This window comes from Bubalus bubalis, chromosome 1, assembly GCF_019923935.1.
Source record: "Bubalus bubalis isolate 160015118507 breed Murrah chromosome 1, NDDB_SH_1, whole genome shotgun sequence".
In the NCBI taxonomy this organism is placed as follows: Eukaryota; Metazoa; Chordata; class Mammalia; order Artiodactyla; family Bovidae; genus Bubalus; species Bubalus bubalis.
The window spans coordinates 128,621,498-128,641,217 of record NC_059157.1 but is presented as its reverse complement, the minus strand read 5'-3'; the positions used below and the strand labels follow the sequence as shown (position 1 = coordinate 128,641,217).

The following is a 19,720-nucleotide window of genomic DNA, read 5'->3' as shown; positions in this document are numbered from 1 at the left end:
AGAGGTGACTGCCTGCATACAGAAACACTTCATCTCCCTCGTGGGAGCTAGGAGGAGGGATGCAGCTCTGGAGCTATGCTTCAAGTGAGGTTACCAGGAGGACCCAGGGTTTTCAGGGCATATTTGATCAACAGTAACCAGAATTGGAAGGACTTCCTTGGTGGTCCAGTGGTTAGGACTCTGCGCTTCCACTGCAGGGGGCAAGGGTTCTATCCCTGTTCAAGGAACTAAGACTCTGTGTCCTGGGTGGCTGTGACCAAAAAAAAAAAAAAAAAAGAATTGTAGCTGGAAGGAATCTTAGAGACCATATGGTCCAGCACATGCATTTATTTCTGAAGCAAGAGGACTACCTGTAGTTGGAATCAAACCATCTGGGTTTGAATTCTGTGTAATTTACCACATACTGCATGTGTGACCTGAGAGAACTTAATCTCCATGGACCTGTTTCCTCATCAGCAAAATGTGTTTAATGACACCTACGCAGTATAATTGGAGAAGGAAATGGCAACCCACTCCAGTAATCTTGCCTGGGAAATTCCATGGACAGAGGAGCCTGGTGGGCTACAGTCCACGGAGTCTGAAGAGTCAGACACGACTTAGCAACTAAACTACCACCACTACCACCCAGTATAATAACTGAGAAAATTAAATAAGGTCATATTGCTGGTACCTCTGCAGTGCTTGGCACACTGGTGCTCAGATAATTGAGTACTCTCGCTCCCAGTCGAAGGTGAAAACATTGATAGGTTATAAAGACCATTATGTTTAAAACCTTAATTAAAATATGATAAATCAATACCTATTATGAAATAGAGGATTTTATGAGACAAGTAGTTTGTTTCTGTACCTTGAAACGGGCTTTGCCAGGTCACGAATTCCCTGCAGCCGAGGTGGCTAGGTGTTTGCCAAAGCTGCTTTGTCCTCAAAGCAGTTTCGCCTCCTCGGCACACAGCTAGACGCTGCATGGCCTCTCCTGAAGCTAGGTGCAGCTACAGAAGTTGCGTTCTAACCACTGGAATTTGAGTGGAAGCAATACATACCATCCTTAGGCAGGGCCCACAAAAACTTCCTGCTCAACATTCCATGCTCTTTCCTCCCTGGTTTACTGCCCTTACACAGAGGAGCTGACTGAGGACTTCGAGGCCTAGAGGTCGGCAGAATGACTGGAGGGAGGAAGCCCGGGTGCAGAGTGAGTACAGGAGCAGGACTCTCCCTCTACACCTCCAGCACAACACTGCTCCGTGACAGGCGTGGGGTCATGGTGATAAGCTGCTCAAAGCTTGGCCGGTTAGAGCAGTTAGCATGCTCTGTCTGTTGGGATTCAGGGAATTATGAGCTGGGACAGCACAAAGTGGTGATGTGAAAATTGCCTTTAAAAGGCACAGTTCCTAAGGCACTAGCCTAATGCATTCCCCTTTTGCCTGGCAAAGAAATAAAGCCACTCTTTTCTTCTCCATTAAAAAAAAATCAATTTAAAGACAACATATGGAAAAATGAAAACGGAAACAACCTAAATATCCAGCAAAATTGGATTGTTCCTATGAACAGCGCACCAAAGCCATCTTCTCAGTCACACTGGCCAGCTTCTCTAAAATTTACCCTCTGGTACCCTTCCCTGTTTTATTCTTTTTCTTCCTTATCATTATCTAATATTCCACATATCTTACTGATTACCAGTTCTCCCAATAAGATGTAAACTCCATGAAGGCAAGGATGTTTTCTGTTTTACTCACTACTGTATTATCACTTCTTAGAACAGTGCCTGCCTTATACTATATGCTCAATAAATATTTTTTGAATTAAACAAATAAATGAACCTCTGTAAGAAAATGCTATAAAACTATTAAAATTATGTTTCTGAAGAATATTTGACATGAGAAAATATTCACAATATATTAGTTGAGATCATACAAACTGTGTATGTAAGTTATCCTAATTTTGTGTTTAACAAGTTCTATCTTAAATGAATAATGTTATGTGTTTAGAAAAAAGACCTGGAAAAATACAGATCTAATTGTTAATAGTGGTTGCCTTCTTTGTAGGATGTGATTAAGATGTATTTCCACTGTCTATATTTTTTAATGTTTAAGTGCTTTCTTAGTTTCTAACAAAAATGCATCCATAATATTTTTGATAATTTTTTTAAAAAGAAAAAAATACACGTTTAGAAAAAGCTATAGAGAATACAAGGTAACACTGGCTATCTTGGGTTGATGGATGCTTCCGTAGTGTTGTAAAACTACCTAAAAATGTAATGGCTTAAAAAAAGTCAATTTTGCTGAGAAATTTGGGCACAGTTCAGTGGGGTAGCTCGTCTCTAATCCACGAGGCATCAGCTGGGACAGGGGCTGGAAGTTTTACTCCCTAAATGGCCTCTTCACACACAAGTTGGATGCCTCAGTACTCCCTGGCCTCACTCTATCTCCACACGCTCCCTCATCCTCCAGGAACCCTCCATGTGCTCTGTAAATCTCACAAAATGCTGGTCTCCCAATAGCTGCACTCCTGACACAGTGGCTGGCTTCCAAGAGGCAGGAAGTGTGAGCCTCTAGGCTACAAAGGGGCTCTGTGCAGAACTAGCAGAGAACCACCACATTCTGTGGGTTACAGTCATCACAGAGCCCACACTCAAGGGGGTGGAGAAACAGACCCCATCTCTTCATGGGACAGTGGCAAGGTCACAGTGCAGGAGAGCCCGTGAGATGGGAGACACTGCTACAGCCATGGCTGTAAAACACACTGCCATGGCAGGGTTCAGACAATTTTGGGTTTCTTCACTGCATCTGTCTGCATTCTTCCAAATTTTGTACAAGAAGCATGCATTACTTTTATAATCAGAAAAAAAAAAAAAAAAAGAAAGCTCTTTAGAAAATATGGCACATGATCAGCAGGCAACCATCGGTGCAAGATCAGTTTTCAGTACTGAGCCTTTCTGTGACACAACCCCCCACCCCACCACCACCCCATGGCTCATTTTGTTTCAGTCTGGCCCTATTTCTAGGTGATCAGTCAGGAAAGGGGCAGCAGAGGAGCGGTCACATCAGTGAGCCACACCTCAAATGCTGGGCATTCTGACTTTCTGGTATTCCCCGTTGTTAGGGAATGTTTAACAGGAGGATTCCTATGTGCTGTTTCTCATAAATCCTCTGTTCCTTGTCAGTTTCTGTTGTCAGAAACTAGTGGAGCGGCAAGCAGCTCCCAGGACTGAGGTCATAGGATGAGACAGGCTTGAATCTCCTTCACTAAACACTCTCCTTAGGACAAAACTGCTTAGTCTCGATCCTCTTTCTTGAGACATGGATTATCTCCTGACCTTGTGACCATTATTAATCCCTTGTTCCCTTGGTAATGCTTGCTGTACATTTGGTTTTCTGTTCTTTATCATTGTCGAAAGAAATTTCTTATACAACAGCCTATATATACTCACAGAAAGATCATTAAAGCACCTTTGCTCCATCAGACAGAGAAGGCAATGGCACCCCACTCCAGTACTCTTGCCTGGAGAATCCCATGAATGGAGGAGCCTGGTAGGCTGCAGTCCATGGGGTCGCTGAGGGTCAAACACGGCTGAGCGACTTCACTTTCACTTTTCACTTTCCTGCATTGGAGAAGGAAATGGCAACCCACTCCACTGTTCTTGCCTGGAGAATCCCAGGGATGGGGAAGCCTGGTGGGCTCCTGTCTATGGGGTCGCACAGAGTCGGACACGACTGAAGTGACTTAGCAGCAGCAGCTCCATCAGAGCTTGGGTCCCCGTGTCTTTCTTTCTCGCTCACTCTCTCTCTCTCTCCTTCCCTCCAGCTCTCTCTTTCACCTTCTTATCGTCGACTACGGACCACCAGGTTCCGGTCCATTAAAGGACCCCAACACCCGTCATTCTATATAAGGCCTCTTTCCCTCAATGCCACTTCTTTGCCTTTGAAGAAATCAAATTCTTTTTTTGCCATGACCATAAAGAAAGTCTGTAACACTGATTTCTATTAACAAATATCCACTGAGGCACCATTCAAGAGTTGGCTAAGTAGTGTGATACTTATTAAGCACCTTCTGTATGTAAAACATAATACTTAAGCCAGGAATTAAAAGGTATACAAAATGTACCTTATAATTAAGGGTATATTTAATAAGATTATTTACTGCCTTCAAATTTATATTCATGGGATGAAATATAAGGAAACAACCAGCCATAATATACAAAGCAAAAGGAAATAAACCTTAAAATAGATTTGTGAGCAAAGTGTTGTAGGAACCAAGAGGAACTTGGTTTTAAGAGAAAGGCTTTGTGCAAGGAATAGTATTTGAACTGAATTTAAGATTCCTCTGTTCATGGAATTCTCCAGGCAAGAATACTGGAGTGGGTAGATCCCCTTCTCTAGTAGATGTTCCTGACTCACGGATGGAGCCCAGGTCGCCTGCATTGCAGGCAGATTCTTTATCATCTGAGCCACCAGAGAAGCCTAAGAAGGAAAACATGGATTTGTTTGACAAGAGAAGATCAAGGGATTCCAGGTTGAGAAAATATTAAAGATTTAAAGTGAAGTGAAGTCGCTCAGTCGTGTCCAACTCTTTGCAGCCCCATGGACTGTAGCCTACCAGGCTCTTCTGTCCATGGGATTTTCCAGGCAATAGTACTGGAGTGGATTGCCATTTCCTTCTCCAGGGGATCTTCTAACCCAGGGATCAGACCCAGGTCTCCCACATTGTAGACAGATGCTTTACTGTCTGAGCCACCAGGGAAGTCCCAGTAAAGATTTAGAGGTGTGAAAATATTGACTTGGGCTTCCCTGATGCTCAGAATCCACCTTCCAATGCAGGAGACATGGGTTAGATCCCTGATCCCAGAAGATCTCACGTGCCTTGAAGCAATTAAGCCCGTGAACCACGACTATTGTTTTTTTTCCGCCACAACTACTGAGCCTGCGCTGTTGAACCCAGGCGCCGCCCCCACGTTCGAAAACTACCGAAGCTTGTGTGCCTAGAGTTGGTGCTCCAAAAGAAGAGAAACCGCCTCGGCGAGAAGCCTGTGCACTGCAACCCGAGTAGCCCTCAATCACTGCAACTAGAGAAAAGCCTTCACGGCAATGAAGACCCAACACAGCCAAAAATAAATAAAATTTAAAAATAAAATATTGGCTTATTTTTAGGAATACTGAGTAGAAAAGGAGGGTTGGAGCCAGATAATGAACACCCTGACTGCCAAACTCAGAAATATAGGCCACCTACAGGTAATTGTCTCCTGAAGACTTTTGGAAGGTAAAATATTTGGTCAACTTGCATTTGGGTTTGTATTTTGGAAGTGATATATACAATGATTTGGAGAGGACAACTGCAGCAGGAAGACTAGCAATAAGGCTGTAACTACAAAATTAAAAAAAGAAAGGGAGGGGAGTCTAAATTATGGCAAAAGGAGAGAAGGGGGTGGTGATGGTGACGCATAGGGCCTGAAGTGACTAAGTTTATTGGGAAGCGGCAGGAGAACTGATATAACTAAAGCCTTTTCAGGCTTCTAGCCTGAAAGACTTAAGGAAGTCAGAGGAGCCACTAATTAAGACAAGGAACACTGATTTTCAACAGGCTGTTTGAGGGGCTTGGTGCTCAGTGGAGGCGCTCAGCAGGCAGCAGAGACTGGTCCGAAAGACATGGCCAAGCCCATAGTTGAAGGTCTGTCACTGTGCTGCCGGGAGTGAAAGAATCCAGGCAAGAAGAACAAAGGGCAGAAGGCAAGGCAATGCCTCCTCCTAAAAGGACAAAGCAGGTTACAGAGGTGGGAGGAGACCCAAGATAGAATAGAATGGAAGGAGGGGACGTCAGTGTCACATGCAGCAGGGAGCTTTGCTAGGATGACCATGCAGGGCTCCTTCTGCCACCCTTGTTACCCTTCTTAAGGGCACTTCCAGTGCATCCAAAAAAGTGGTTGCTTACCTTGGTGCCATCCAAGAGAACTTTCCACAACACTGAGAACGTTCTATTAAATATGTTTGTGTAGCCACAGGCCACAGGTGGTGACAAAGCACTTGAAATGTGACAATTGAGGAACATTTTTAATTTAAGAGCTGAGCCCCTTAATTTTTATGACACTGGTTTATAAAAAGGGGTGGGTTTAAGATACGATTTCTGATGACTCAGCAGTTCAGTTGCTCAGTCATGTCTGACTCTTTGCAACATGGAGTTCATGATTTCATGGAGGATGTGTCTCTATGGTGTGGACACAAGCACAGAAATAGCTAAAGAATGTGGTATTCTTGCAAAACATTTTTCAATAGTTTTCTTCTGTAAGATAAGATAGACATTATGCTCCAATTTTTCTGAGGAAGAAGCTGAGATTCAGGCAGGAAAAGCGGCAGGTCCAAGTTCCTATGGTCATCCATGGGAGGTGATGGATGGTCCTCCCAGTGCCTACGGCCAGGTTATTCCTGTCACACCAGATGAGAGGAAGTCAGCAGACAAGAGTGATGGGAAAAGGACACGCAGGTGACTTAGATGGAGCCAGTTGGATGGATGGAGACCCCAGTGATGCCCACAGAGTGGCTGTAAACAGCCTGAAAGACCCAAATTGAACACAGATGAAGGAATTCATCTGTTTGAAACAGGGGAGCTGTGTGAAATTAGACTGAAAAGGTGAGCATGTGATTAACATCAATGACAGATTGAGTCAGAGTACAAGTCAGGATGGATCAGGAAAATCCTGCAGGTAGTTAGATATTTGGGAGGTTCTTCCAATGTAATCCCAGCTTGAGGAGCTGAGGACCTGGGTTAGGGGCTGTTCAGTTCAGTTGCTCAATTGTGTCCGACTCTTTGTGACCCCCATGGACTGCAGCACGCCAGGCTTCCCTGTCCATCATCACCAACTTCCAGAGCTTGCTCAAACTCAAATCAAGTCAGTGATACCATCCAAACATCTCATCCTCTGTCGTCCCCTTCTCCTCCTGCCTTTAATCTTTCCCAGCATCAGGGTCTTTTCCAATGAGTCAGTTCTTCGCATCAGGTGGCCAATACAAAGTATTGGAGCTTCAGCTTCAGCATCAGTCCTTCCAATGAATATTCAGGACTGATTTCTTTTAGGACTGACTGGTTTGATCTCTGCAGTCCAAAGGACTCTCTCAAGAGTCTTCTCCAACACCACAGTTCAAAAGCCTCAATTCTTCAATGCTCAGCTTTCTTGTGGTCTCTTACATCCATACATGACTACTGGAAAAACCATAGCTTTGATAAGATGGACCTTTGTTGGCAAAGTAATGTCTCTGCTTTTTAATATGCTGTCTAGGTTGGTTATAGATTTTCTTCTAAGGAGCAAGCGTCTTTTAATTTCATGGCTGCAGTCACCATCTGTAGCCCAAGAAAATAAAGTCTGACACTGTTTCTATCGTTTCCCCATCTATTTGCTATGAAGTGACGGAACCGGATGCCGTGATCTTCATTTTTTTTAATGTTGAGTTTTAACATTAAAACTTTTTTTAATGTTAAAAAAACATTAAAAAAATGTTTTTTACTCTCCAGCTTTTTTACTCTCCTCTTTTACTTTCTTTCTTTCTTTTTTTTTTATTATTAAATTGTTTATTTTCCTGCAAGGCTGTTGCTTCACTGTATAAAAATAGCACCAGCAAACACAGTGTATTGCAAAATTAAGATAGTAATATTCTTCACTGGACACTATACAACTAACAAACTTTTCTCCACTGGCAGTTATTTCTAGTGGAAAGATAATTTTGACCCAAATCCAAGGATAGCTGTAAGCAAGTTACAAGTCATATAAGGTTTAGAATAACCATGTTATCCTTGAATTACATAATTTTTGTAATTAGTTTTACCAGAGATAATTTCAGGAATTCTGAATATTATAACTGGAGTCTAGCCTAAAAATCACAGGATGCTGTGGAAAAAGATACAGTGTTTATCTGAAGTCATTAGAAAGTTAAGGGGTATTTTCTTCAGGAAACATTGTTACAAGTAGTTTCTTTTGCTAAAAGTTGCTTTCTAAATATCTATCCACCACTAATTTAAGACAACTATGCTAGATTAAGTTGTTTCAAAGTAGTTTATTTAGGGGTTCCAGTTTCACTCCTCAATAGATTTTATGTATTTCTCATATGCTTCTTCACTCATTAGTTCATCTAGTTCTGAAGGGTTACTGAATGTCATCTTGATCAGCCAACCATCTTTGTAACAAGACTTGTTGACAAGTCCTGAATTTTCTGCTAGAGCTTTATTAATTTCAGTTACTTCTCCTGATAGAGGAGAGTAGAGTTCACTAGCAGCTTTCACATTTTCCAAAGCACCAAACTCCTCTTGTTTGTTCAACTTTGTCCCAACGTCAGGCAGACTACAGTAAACATCTCCCAAAGCTTCCTGTGCAAAATTGCTGATTCCCACTGTTCCGACACCATTTTCTGTTGTTACCCATTCGTGTTTTTCTGTGAATTTACGCACCGACAGCAGAGCAGGGCCGGTGCGCAGCTCCCAGACGGCACCCGCTCGCAGTCCCCAGGGCCGCGGCGAGCAGGGCGCGTTGGGTGCCGAGATGGCGCGCAGGCTACCAACCGCGACCCGCACGCTCCGCGCCGCGCGCAGCGCCATGTTCGCACGGGTGCCTCCTCTTTCACTTTCAAGAGGCTCTTTAATTCCTCTTCGCTTTTTGCTGTAAGAGGTGGTGTTATCTGCATATCTGAGGTTATTGATGACTCAGCAGAACTGATACCAAATAGTTTAAAAGCTTTCTGCATACAATATGACATATTGAGAAATGTTAGAATGAGTACCCTTTTGAATGGGCACTTAATTCTCAATAAATTAATCTGAATGAATTGGCTGAAAGAGCAATTACATTATTTGGATTGCTGAGAACCCTCAACAAACTGTTCATTTAAAATATTTCTCCACAACCACCGATCTCACTACACCCTTCCCACTTCCGACTCTTATTAGCAGCACAGGAGCTTGATTTGGTGACCATGCCCAGGACACAGGCAGGGACTTCGGCCCACTGTAGTGATTCCAGGCAAGGTGTACTCCACATCCCCTGCAACCAACCAGCTCCACTACTGGTCCTCCCCTCTGTCACTTCTCTGCTGGATATTCAGATCCAAGGTTCCAGGACTCCAAAGCCACTCAAAGACTGCTTATTCCCCTCCCAGAGAATTATTTTCCACACCAAGAGTTTTAGAAAATCCAAAATAATTTTATTCACTTTTTCAGATTTTTGCTTCCACAAGGTGTTCAGCAAACATGCTAAGGCGACAGAATGTCTAGTTGGTCACGACATGCAATGCTGACCATTCAACGGATGACAGCAGTGACCACGCCCACCTGAGCTACTGGCCCCACGGCACAATCGGGGTTGGCAGGAACACACCGAACCACACGGCAATCAGCAACCTGAGGTAGGTCTCTTTACAGTACAAAAACTTCTACACCAGTGTGAGACACTGATTAGCAAGAGCTGCTTAAAGTCGCGGACTTTGGAGAGAGGAAGAGACTCTGCGGCAACCGCAGGAAGAAAGGAAAACAGACCCACAAAATCCTGAACCCTGTCACTGAACTGTGGGGGTGTGAGGCCAGGCAAATGAAGAAGGACCATCGGGCCAAGCGGCAGTGGGCTCCAGGGCTCAGAACAGACGGTTTCAAGGCGCCAGAGAGCTCTGTGCATTGGCCAGCATTGGGAACCTGAGGCAGTGGGACACTCGGAGCAGACTCAATGCTTGCTGAGAAGCAACAGCAGAACAGAGGAAGGCAGGAGGATGCTCCCCCTTGGCCGAGGAAGGGTCTGTGACTCTCGGTCCCGGTGGAGGGGAAGGAGAGGGGTCTGGGACTCTGACCCACTGCTCTCCCGACAGAAGCGGTGAGGTGACAAGAGGACAGAAAGCAGGAGCCCTGAGAATTCACGGTGCTCTGTGCGGCCTCCGTGGCCCCCACTCTGCCCCACCCCGGCGTGGCTGCTGGGAGGCAGCAGGGGGCCACTGGAGGGCCGGCTACTGCTACACTCCTTCCTTCGGACACCCAGAAATCCCGGCACCGTGAAACAGCCAGCTGGGGAAGAATGCACGCTACCCTTCCTATAGTCTAATAGCAAAACCAGACCTCTAGTGCAGCAGACTGTACAAAAATGATAGAAAGGAATCTGCACTGTTCTTAGCACAGTGCTTATTTTAATATAAAATAAACAGCTTACATTTTCACTGGAAATATAGGCTATGTACAGAATTATATATAGATATAGCTACACGTATAAAGCTTCATTATAGGCCTCTGATACATATATAATAACGGTTCCCTGAACCTTTTAGAGTGCAATTAAGAACAAAAACTAAATTTTGTTTACATGAATATGGAATAAATACAATAATCAAAATAGGACTCTCCCTAAAAGTGAAACACACAAGCCAATCCTGAACTGCTGTGCGAAAGATAAAATTGGGAAAGGCAAGGTTTCGGCAGGAGGACGTGGTGAGGGGCCCGCCCCAGGCAGGGAATGGCAATGCTCCAAAGAAAAGAGATGTGGACGGCGCTGGGGGAGTTAGCCCTTGACGGCGATCTTGTTCTCTGCAGCAGCAAACATGGCATAGAACCGGGAGCTGTCGTTGGAAAGAAGGACCGATGGGGTGTCGAACTCCACCACCTGTAGAGGAAGGAGACAGCATCGGACGGTGACTCGGAGACACTCGGGGTGTCCTACAGGATCCACAGCTCAGGAAGCGGGGCAAAGCCCCAAACCCCCGAGGATGGAATCAAGGTGGCAGTTCAGCTAGCTCTGCCATGCCCACCTGGGTTCTCTCTCTCTCTCTTTTTTTTTTAAACTAACCAGAGTTTAGTTAAGAGAAAATTTAGAGACACCTCCAGAGTCCCTTCACATTAAGTCTCAATTCTCTCAGCCCTGTGTAAGAAGGAATCAATCAAAAGGTCCTATATGCTGCAGAGGGAAGAAACTGGAGCTCAAGTCAAAGGCATACCAAGTAAATAGCATCTTATTGTGTAAGCTGATCCAAACCTATGGATGGAAAAGAGGCTTAGTTGGCAGAAAAACAAAAGGGAAGTGAGTATAAGGGATCAACTCAGTCAATTATCCATTCCCATGAGGGACTACTAGGCAGTCACCGGAAATCACACTCCAGTAGAAAACAGAACAGTGTGCTGGCAGAACCTGCCTCCCAGACAGAGGCCACATACTCACTCCCCCAGCCTCCCTTGCTGCAGCGCAAAGGTGTGTGACACGACTCTGGCCAAGGAGAGAGAACAGGACATCTCCTGGGATGCTCTTAGGAAAGGCTATCCTGTCCAACAGAGACACAAGGACAAAGTGTCTTCCTGGGGCTGGCTATGTGATGGTAGGCGGTTGGGTGCCAGAGCAGACACCCTGTACAGTAAAGGGGGAGGCAGACACTGGCTCTCTTATGGGATAGGCAGGGTATAAGCAGGTCCACATGGGAGAGCGAGCACAGGAAAGGGCATTTTAGGTAGATGGAACTGTATGAGTAGATACAGAGGTGGAAATGCTTAGGGGATCCAAGATGGTTTATAGCCAATAGCACTGAAAGGAAATAGCAGGAAATAAAAAAGCCTGGGGGCCAGTGTGTGGGAAAGCTGGGAGCAGCAAGAAGTTTGGCACCACTATATGCCTGCAAAAAGCAGATGTGTGGTGGCTGGTCTCAACAGCTTTGGAAAACCCCTGTGAGTGAACTACAAAGTACACATGCTCTCTGACCTAAGTCAAAGTGTTACTGTTCACAAGCAACAAAAGAACGGGTAGTGAAGCATAATGAGAACCCAACAGGCATGCTCCAGACTCAATCTCTTGATTGGGAGGGCTGCATCCCATGCAAAAGGAACCAGGCTGGAGTCACTATGGCTGCTTATCTGAATGCTATGAGGGCCATCAGCCCAGTCCTGCCAGGGGCCAGTTCTCCTCCCAGACAAGGCCACGTGCCAAACCAAGGTCCCCTGGGGGTTCAGTACCTGCCCCTGGGCCAGCACCATAATCCTATCAGAGCCTAGGACTGTGTGTAGGCGATGAGCAATCGTCAGCATGGTGCAGTCAGCGAATGCTTCTCGGATGGTCTCTTGGATCAGTAAGTCTGTCTCGGTGTCCATGGCAGCTGTGGCTTCATCTAGAATCAGAATCTGCGGGGGAAGAGAGGAGAAAGAGGGATCCAACCAATTCCTTAAGCAATCTAGTTAATCTAGGTTTCACCAAAATGTGTTTTAAGATTTGAATTTTATATTATATTGTTTTTTTCTAAATAGGTACACACAAATTTAAAATACTATTTTGTTTAGAATTGATATAACTTCAAATTCATATGTTTGCCTTGATTTCCACAAATATGTGAAATACTGATCTAACAAACCACTCACCTCACTTGCTCTGTGACTCTGAACAGTGACTTTTTTGGACTTCCCTTTTCCAGTTTTAACATGAGGGGACTGGACTGTATTTGATGATCTGGACATGTCTTACAGCTTTAAAATCTTTTAAGTCTATGGCTTCCAATACTACAGCTACTCACAGGACAGAAACAAGTTGCCCTTGGAAACTGAAGGCTCGAGGCCATCAAAAATAAAAACAAAAAAGCAAACAAAATATCCATATACCCAAATTGTGTCAAGGTTAAACATCTCTGGGTATTCTCTTTAAAAAAATGCCACTGAGTGACATTCCTGGTGGCTCAGTTGTAAAGAATCCACCTGCCAACACAGAAGACATGGGCTCAATCCCTGGTCCAGGAAGATGCCACACAGCAACTAAGCTCAAGTGCCACAACTCCTGAGCCTGTGCTCTAGTGCCCAGGAGCTGCAGCTACTGAAGCCTGTGGGCCCTGGAGTCCAAGTTCAACAGGGTGGTTGTTGTTCAATCGCTCAGTCGTGTCCTTCTCTCTCCAACTCCATGGACTGTAGCACACCAGGCTTCCCTGTCCTTCACCATCTCCTGCAGCTTGCTCAAACCCATGTCCATTGAGTCAGTGATGCCATCCAACCACCTCATCTTCTGTTGTTCCCTTCTCCTCCTGCCTTTAATCTTTCCCAGCATCAGGGTCTTTTCCAATGAGTCAGTTCTTCACATCAGGTGGTCAAAGTATTGGAGCTTCAGCTTCAGCATCAGTCCTTCCAATGAATATTCAGGACTGATCTCCTTTAGGATGGACTGGTTGGATCTCCTCACAGTCCAAGGGACTCTCAAGAGTCTTCTCCAACACGAAAGTTCAAAAGCATCAATTCTTCGGCACTCAGCCTTCTTTATGGTCCAACTGTCACACCCATACATGACTACTGGAAAACCTATGGCTTTGACTAGACAGACCTTTGTCGACAAAGTAATGTCTCTGCTTTTTAATATGCTGTCTAGGTTGGTCATAGCTTTTCTTTCAAGGAGCAAGCATCTTTTAATTTCATGGCTGCAGTCACCACCTGCAGTGATTTTGGAGCCCAAGAAAATAAAGTCTGTCACTGTTTCCATTGTTTCCCCATCTATTTGCCATGAAGTGATGGGACCGGATGCCATGATCTTAGTTCTTTGACTGTTGAGTTTTAAGCCAGTGCACTGAGAAGCCCACACCCAAGCCGAGCAACAAAGATTCAGTGCAACCAAAAAAAAAAAAAAAAAAAGTGCCACTGGGCTTGGAGCCAAGAATGCCTTTGGACCTCATGCCACAGGCAATGGCTATTCTTCCATCTTCCTGTGCTTCTGCTGACGCCCTCCTCTGCCACCACCAGACTGCCTTACCTTACAGTGACGGAGTAAGGCTCTAGCTATACACAAGAGCTGCCGTTCCCCCACTGAGAAGTTATCCCCATTCTCCATCACTTCAGATTCAAGTTTCAGAGGTAGCTGAGCAATCTAGGGAGAAATAGAGATTAGAAGGGTTAAAAAAAAAACAACAACAAAAAAAACACCTAAATTTTGAAAGAAAGAAAATAAAGCTAAATTTTGTCAAAAACCCAGGGGCAAAAATAAATTATTCTTAAACAGATGAAAGAATTATTAGCCAAGAATCTGGCTCACCTAGAAAGAACATACAGGTGTGATGATCACATAGCAGGACCACATTTTCTAGGCCATTCCATACTTCAACTAAACTATCTATTAGTCTCATGTCATCAAAATGTCCCAGAAATTCCAATATATTTTATGTTCTGAAATTCTGTCATTTTTGGTCCTGAAAATATGGTGATGCAATGAGAGATGGGGTAAACAAAACTACTCTCTTTCTGAAGGCCAAAGCTGTAGACCCATGGCTGTCAAACTTTTCTTCCTATAAACTATAGAACCTGTTCTTCAAATGAAATTGTTTGAAGAAGCCCAATAGAAAGGTCATGAAGGCAAAGCTGCTCTAGTTGAATTTGGGCAGGAGATCCTGGGCTAGTGTGCAGGAGCACAAGAGACCCCACTCCAGGCCGGGGGTAATCTTAGTTTGTGGCCCTTGGAGGGTGCCTGCTAAGTTACTCTGAGAGGTTCATATGCACATTGGGTGCTTTTTGTGGACTCAAGAAGTGATAAATCTTTTGCACATATATACATGCTTCAAAAGGATGTTGTACTGTTATGATTAATAAAATAGAACTTGATTTAAAAGCATACTGAATGCTGAATGGTTGTCATTAATATCTTCTCAATGAATGGATGGTACAATAAAAAAGGAAATATGACTATGGGAGGGAATAAGAGAGGGGAGGTGAGGATAAGGAAATACTGACTTTTATACCCATTGTGAAATGCCTGGGAAGCCTTGCTCTGAAGTGCTCCTCCACAGACATCCTGGAGGTGGCGGGAAAGGCCGGGCTGGACAGAGGCAGCCAGAGCTGGCTGGGGAATGACCATGGCATCACCGAGTTTCCACCCCTGAAGTTCTAGCAAAGTTTTCCCTCAGTTCTTTACTTACACATTCCTTCATGTGTGTCCTTTCTAGGGCATCCCAGATCTGGTCTTCAGTGTACTGGTTGAAGGGATCCAAATTTGATCTAATGAGAAACATAATAGGAATTTCTCAGGGATCCAACACATAAGCAACCACCCTGCACAGGCTGACTGTGGTAAAGGTTTAAACAGAGGGCTCAGACCCCGACAGCCACAGGTGGAGGCAGAGATGGGAGTGCTGCTGCCTGCCTGTCACAGGAATGAGCCTCCCTTTCTTCTTTACAAAACTGTATTATTTTTATTATGTAAATGATACAAGTTAGTTATAGAAAAATTAGGAAATATAGACACAAAAAGTCAAAAAAACCCATATATATATATATATATATATATATATATATATATATAGGATCTTCGCATGTGGGATCTTAGTCCCCCAATCAGGGATCAAACCCATGTCCTCTGCACCAAAAGTGCAGAGTATTAATCACTGGACCACCAGAGAATTCTCTAAAACCAATATGTTTAATCACTTATCAGACCCTTTGAAACAAACACTGTTAGCGTTTTGGCATATATCTTTCTAGATTGCTTCCTATGCATATGCATACTAAAATACATCTCTTATATGTATAAACTCAGAGAAACTCCCTCTCTCTTCTTGCTGCACCAGGGTGAGAGCCCTGTCACTGGGCAGGGGTCTCAACAGCTAGCTGACCAGAAAAGGAGCCGATCCTGCAGGAGAGGGAGGGACAAAGCTGAGCAGAAAGGGGCTCAAGAGGAAGGATTTCACTGGCACCAAAAATCAGTTTGGGAACTGTTCTTGCTTACTGTAGCAAAAGTATTCACCTCAAGGACATTAAGACTGACACCAAAACAACAGGACTAGAGAGCTCTTAAAGTATTATAGACAGGAGAAGAAGCTCTTGGTCATGGAGGATGAGGTGAACAGGTGGTGATGAAACAGATACTGGGTGGAAGGTGGGCTGCAGAATTAATTTTGGGTGTCTTGTCTCGATCTAAACATCACATTTGTGGGTCTAGTAATCTTAAAGATATTATAAGTATAATTTGCTTTGCTCATAAATTACACTTGAGGTGTGGGAAATAGAAAAATCTTTGGGAGAACTCTAGCTCTGATCCATACTCGTCTCCATGTCTGGGGTGACTAATCTTGGGCATGCAAACACAAGCAGGTTATTACTAAAGAATCCTACCCCAGAGGAGAGTGCAGGCTGGCACATGACATCTCTGGACTCCTGGGAGACTCACTAAACAGTCCCACTTTCTCGTGTCCCTTCACACTTGTGCTTCCCACCACTTAGAACACGAGATCACTCCCTACCTTTTGACATGAGAGGCATTGGTAAAAAGCAAGAGCTCTGGAGCCAGACTGCTTGATTCCTTCACAGCTTCTATCAATGACAACTGTGTGATCCTGGCCAAGTTAGCTTAACTTCTCTACACCTCAGTTCCCTTAAGTGTAAGACAGGGATAAAAGAGCAGCTCTTTGGACTTCCCTGGTGGTGCAGTGGATAAGAATCTGTCTGCCAATACAAGGGACATGGGTTTGATCCCTGGTCTGGGAAGATTCCACAGGCCTCAGAGCAACTAAGCCTGTACACCACAATCACCAAGTCCAAGTGCTGCAACTACTGTAACCTGAGCACCGGCAGCCTGCGCTCTGCAACAAGAGAAGCCGCCGCAGTGAGAAGCCTGCACACCGAAACCAAGACCAGCCCCCCTTCCTGCAACTAGAGAAAGCCCATGTGCTGCAACGAAGCCCTAGTGCAACCAAAAAATAAAAGAGCACCTCCTCAAAAGGCAGCTGTGGGAACCACAATTCACGTATGTAAAGCACTTACAGGAGCGCCTGCTGCAGGCTTGGCAGTGTGTATGTGAGAGCTACTATTACTGCATCATTATTCCATTGTTCCTGTTCCTTGGCTATGCTTCCTTCTCATCCTTCAGCTCTCAACTTAGCTGGTGTCTTCAGGAAGTGTCTTCTGGCCCTTCAGGCTTGGATTGGGGGTTCCCCTTGCTCACCCTTATGATGGCACTCGTCACTGTTTCATATGTCTCTCTCCTCCGTTGGATTAGAATCCCTGTCTGGATCTTATTCACTGTTGTAGCCCGGGGATACTGTCTAATATTTTTTGTAAGAGTAAGAGCCAACTGAACTTGATCCCTACTCTGCCTCTTACCATCTGCATGACCTTGGACAAGTCACTCCTCAGTCTCCTCACCTATAAAATGGGGAGTCAATGACGTGACACGTCCTGGTAGGTTGCTGTGAATATTAGAGATGTGTAGATATAGCGCCTGGAACATGGTAGACATTTGATAGCTGGTGGCTGTTAAATTGACCGGGGATGTGGTCACTTTAAATGCCTGGTTACACTGTTTGGTGGTTTTGACTCTTATATTCAGCACATTTTCCAAGTAGACACAATAAGCCCATGATCCTGAACACCAGGATCCTACCCATGGAAAGTCTAGATGGGGAAGGCTGATCTCTGTAGGCATGTCATCCAGGAAGAGCCCTCTCAGTTAAAGAAGGTGGTTCGATTTGTTGATAACCTAAAACTGAAATGGCAGACCACAGGCTAAGTCAAAGGAGAATCTCACCCATTTCTAATCAAAAACACAAAACTGAAAGATGCTGAAAGCACCTGATCATCCCTGTCCCTCTAACGCTCTGGAGTCTGTCTGCACATGCATCAGGGTTGATGAAATCTGTGTCTATGGCTCTCCTCTCCAGCCACCTTTTTAGGGCAACTTTGTACTGATATACCACAGCAGGGACAGACTCAAACACGTGTTCTCCATCCCAAGTCTCGGGGGATAAAAGGTTAATCATTTTCCCCTGATTCAAAACTGACCGGTGGGAATTCCCATGGGGCAAGATTAGCAAGACAATCCTCTGAGAGACATTTATCCAGATAGCAAGGCAAGTTTTTTAAATAAAATATTCTCTCTCCTATTTGTGTGGTCTAATATGGACTTCCTCATACTTTTATAGCAGAATTCTTGACCTGGGGGTCATAATAGGGTTTTTAGTTTTGAACCAAAATGCTCAGAGCTCTTTTTTAAAACAAGAGACTTCCCTGGTGGTCCAGTGGTTAAGATTTCGCCTTCTAATGCAGGGTGCATGGATCCCGCATGCCTCACAGCCAAAAAAACAAAACATAAAACAGAAGCAATATGGTAACAAATTCAATAAAGCCTTAAAAAAAAAAGTTCCAGGACTTTTGTGGTGGTCCAGAATTCCTCAACATCCTAGAAGAAGGGGTACCTACTCCCATGGGAAATCATGACTGGCTTTAAACAGGGGTTATGTTTAAAGCACCTGAGCAAAAACCATGCTTTGCCTGGTCTCACCCTGCACTGCGTTCTCTATACAGACACCCCACAGGACTGCATGCTGAAGAGCGGCCTCTGCCCATTACAGAGAATCAACTCTTCCTCAGGCAATAGGATCTGTGGTTTAGCACCCGGCTGCTCTGATCTGGCTCCTGGTCTGACTGTAGTTCCCATTTAGAGCCAGCAGAACCTCTTCTTGAGTTAGAATCTACCTGTTAGCCAGCTCTGCTAGGTCAATTCCTATTGTGTCTCCATGTATCCAGGTCTAGCCTGACAGCCTGCTCAGGCTCCTAAGGTTTGGGGCCCCACCTTACTCTGGTTCTATCTCCAAGCTCCAAGCTCCCTGGAACACTGCCCAGTCTCTACTACTGTGATCTGTTTGCCTGTAGAAAATTTGTATTTACCTAAGGCTGGAATTCCCAGCACCAATAACTTGATAAACTGCTACCTATGGTTTGATACCTCACTTTTTGGATTTCCGGCTTAGCCTGTCACCTACTGCTCAAATCTTCCTTTTTTCTCTATGTCTTCCTGGAAGGACTGCATAATTTTAGGCTTTAGATTTGACCACTTGTTCAGATTCTTCCCAATTCTGCTGAGTTGAGTCCTTTCCACAGAGTTAAGACCTCAATAAATATATGTTCAAGATTGAAGGGTCCATAATACTGGTTTTCAGGAAAGGAATGTGCAGATAATTTCTCTGGAGTTAGTCTAGGAAGTATTCTCTTTCTCTTTTGGTTGTGAGGCTTGTGGGATTTTAGTTTCCCAACCAGGGATAAAACTGGGGCCCTTGGCAATGAGAGTGAGGAGTCCTAACCACAGGACTGCCAGGGAAGTCCCAAGGAAATGTTAACACTGTACACTGATGCCTAGCATCATGGGTTGAAGAGTATCCCCCCAAAAGATATGCTGAAATTTAATCCTCGGTACCTAAGAATGTGACTTTATCTGGAAATAAATCAGTGTTGATAGTATTGGGTGAGATGAGGTCAGCCTGGAGTAGTAAAGTAGGGTAGACTCTCAATCTAGGACTGGTGTCCTTAAAAGAGAGAGGGCCGCATAAAGACAGAGACAGGGAGAGAACCCATGTGACAATGGAGGCAGAGACTGGAATGATGAATCTACAAGCCAAGCACACCAGAGACTGTTGGCAAACCACTAAAATGTAGTGGAGGCAAGGAAGGACCCTACAGGCTTCAGAGTACGGCCCTGCTGACACTTGATGTCATCCTTCTAGCCTCCAGAACTGTGAGAGTCAAGCTCTGTGGTTTTAAACTACCCAGTTTGTGGTACATACACTGTTGCAGCATCCCTAGCACACAAACACATCCAGTAAATTAATCAGATACGTCTACTAGACAAGCAGGAAGCACACCAGGGTGTGGACCCTGTTCACTGAGCAGCTGCCCTATCAGACTCGGCAGACATGTGGATGGGCTTGACCTTCAGCCTCGCCCAGGCCCATCACACCAGCTGAAGGAGCCCCCAAGACTAAGACATGGGTTCTGGATATAT

The 19,720-nt window shown here is 44.6% G+C and overlaps 2 protein-coding genes across 6 annotated transcripts in view; both read right to left on the bottom strand.

Annotated features, from left to right (window-relative positions):
• Positions 1-8,016: 8,016 nt before the first annotated feature.
• LOC102397187 (glycine cleavage system H protein, mitochondrial-like) lies at positions 8,017-9,018 on the bottom strand. Its single transcript, XM_044944162.2, has one exon. The coding sequence runs from the start codon at positions 8,572-8,574 to the stop codon at positions 8,056-8,058; it is 519 nt and encodes a 172-aa protein (XP_044800097.1). The 5' UTR covers positions 8,575-9,018; the 3' UTR covers positions 8,017-8,055.
• Positions 9,019-9,154: 136 nt separating this feature from the next.
• ABCC5 (ATP binding cassette subfamily C member 5) overlaps positions 9,155-19,720 on the bottom strand; it is an 81,939-nt gene continuing 71,373 nt past the window's right edge. For all 5 annotated transcript variants that reach the window (XM_006056681.4, XM_006056682.4, XM_006056683.4 and 2 more), the window contains 4 exons: positions 14,868-14,946; positions 13,712-13,825; positions 11,947-12,111; positions 9,155-10,612 (listed from right to left, as the gene is read on the bottom strand). In XM_006056681.4, the coding sequence (XP_006056743.3) occupies positions 10,511-10,612; positions 11,947-12,111; positions 13,712-13,825; positions 14,868-14,946 (460 nt within the window). In that variant the 3' untranslated portion in view covers positions 9,155-10,510. The remainder of the gene's footprint in view (positions 10,613-11,946; positions 12,112-13,711; positions 13,826-14,867; positions 14,947-19,720) is intronic.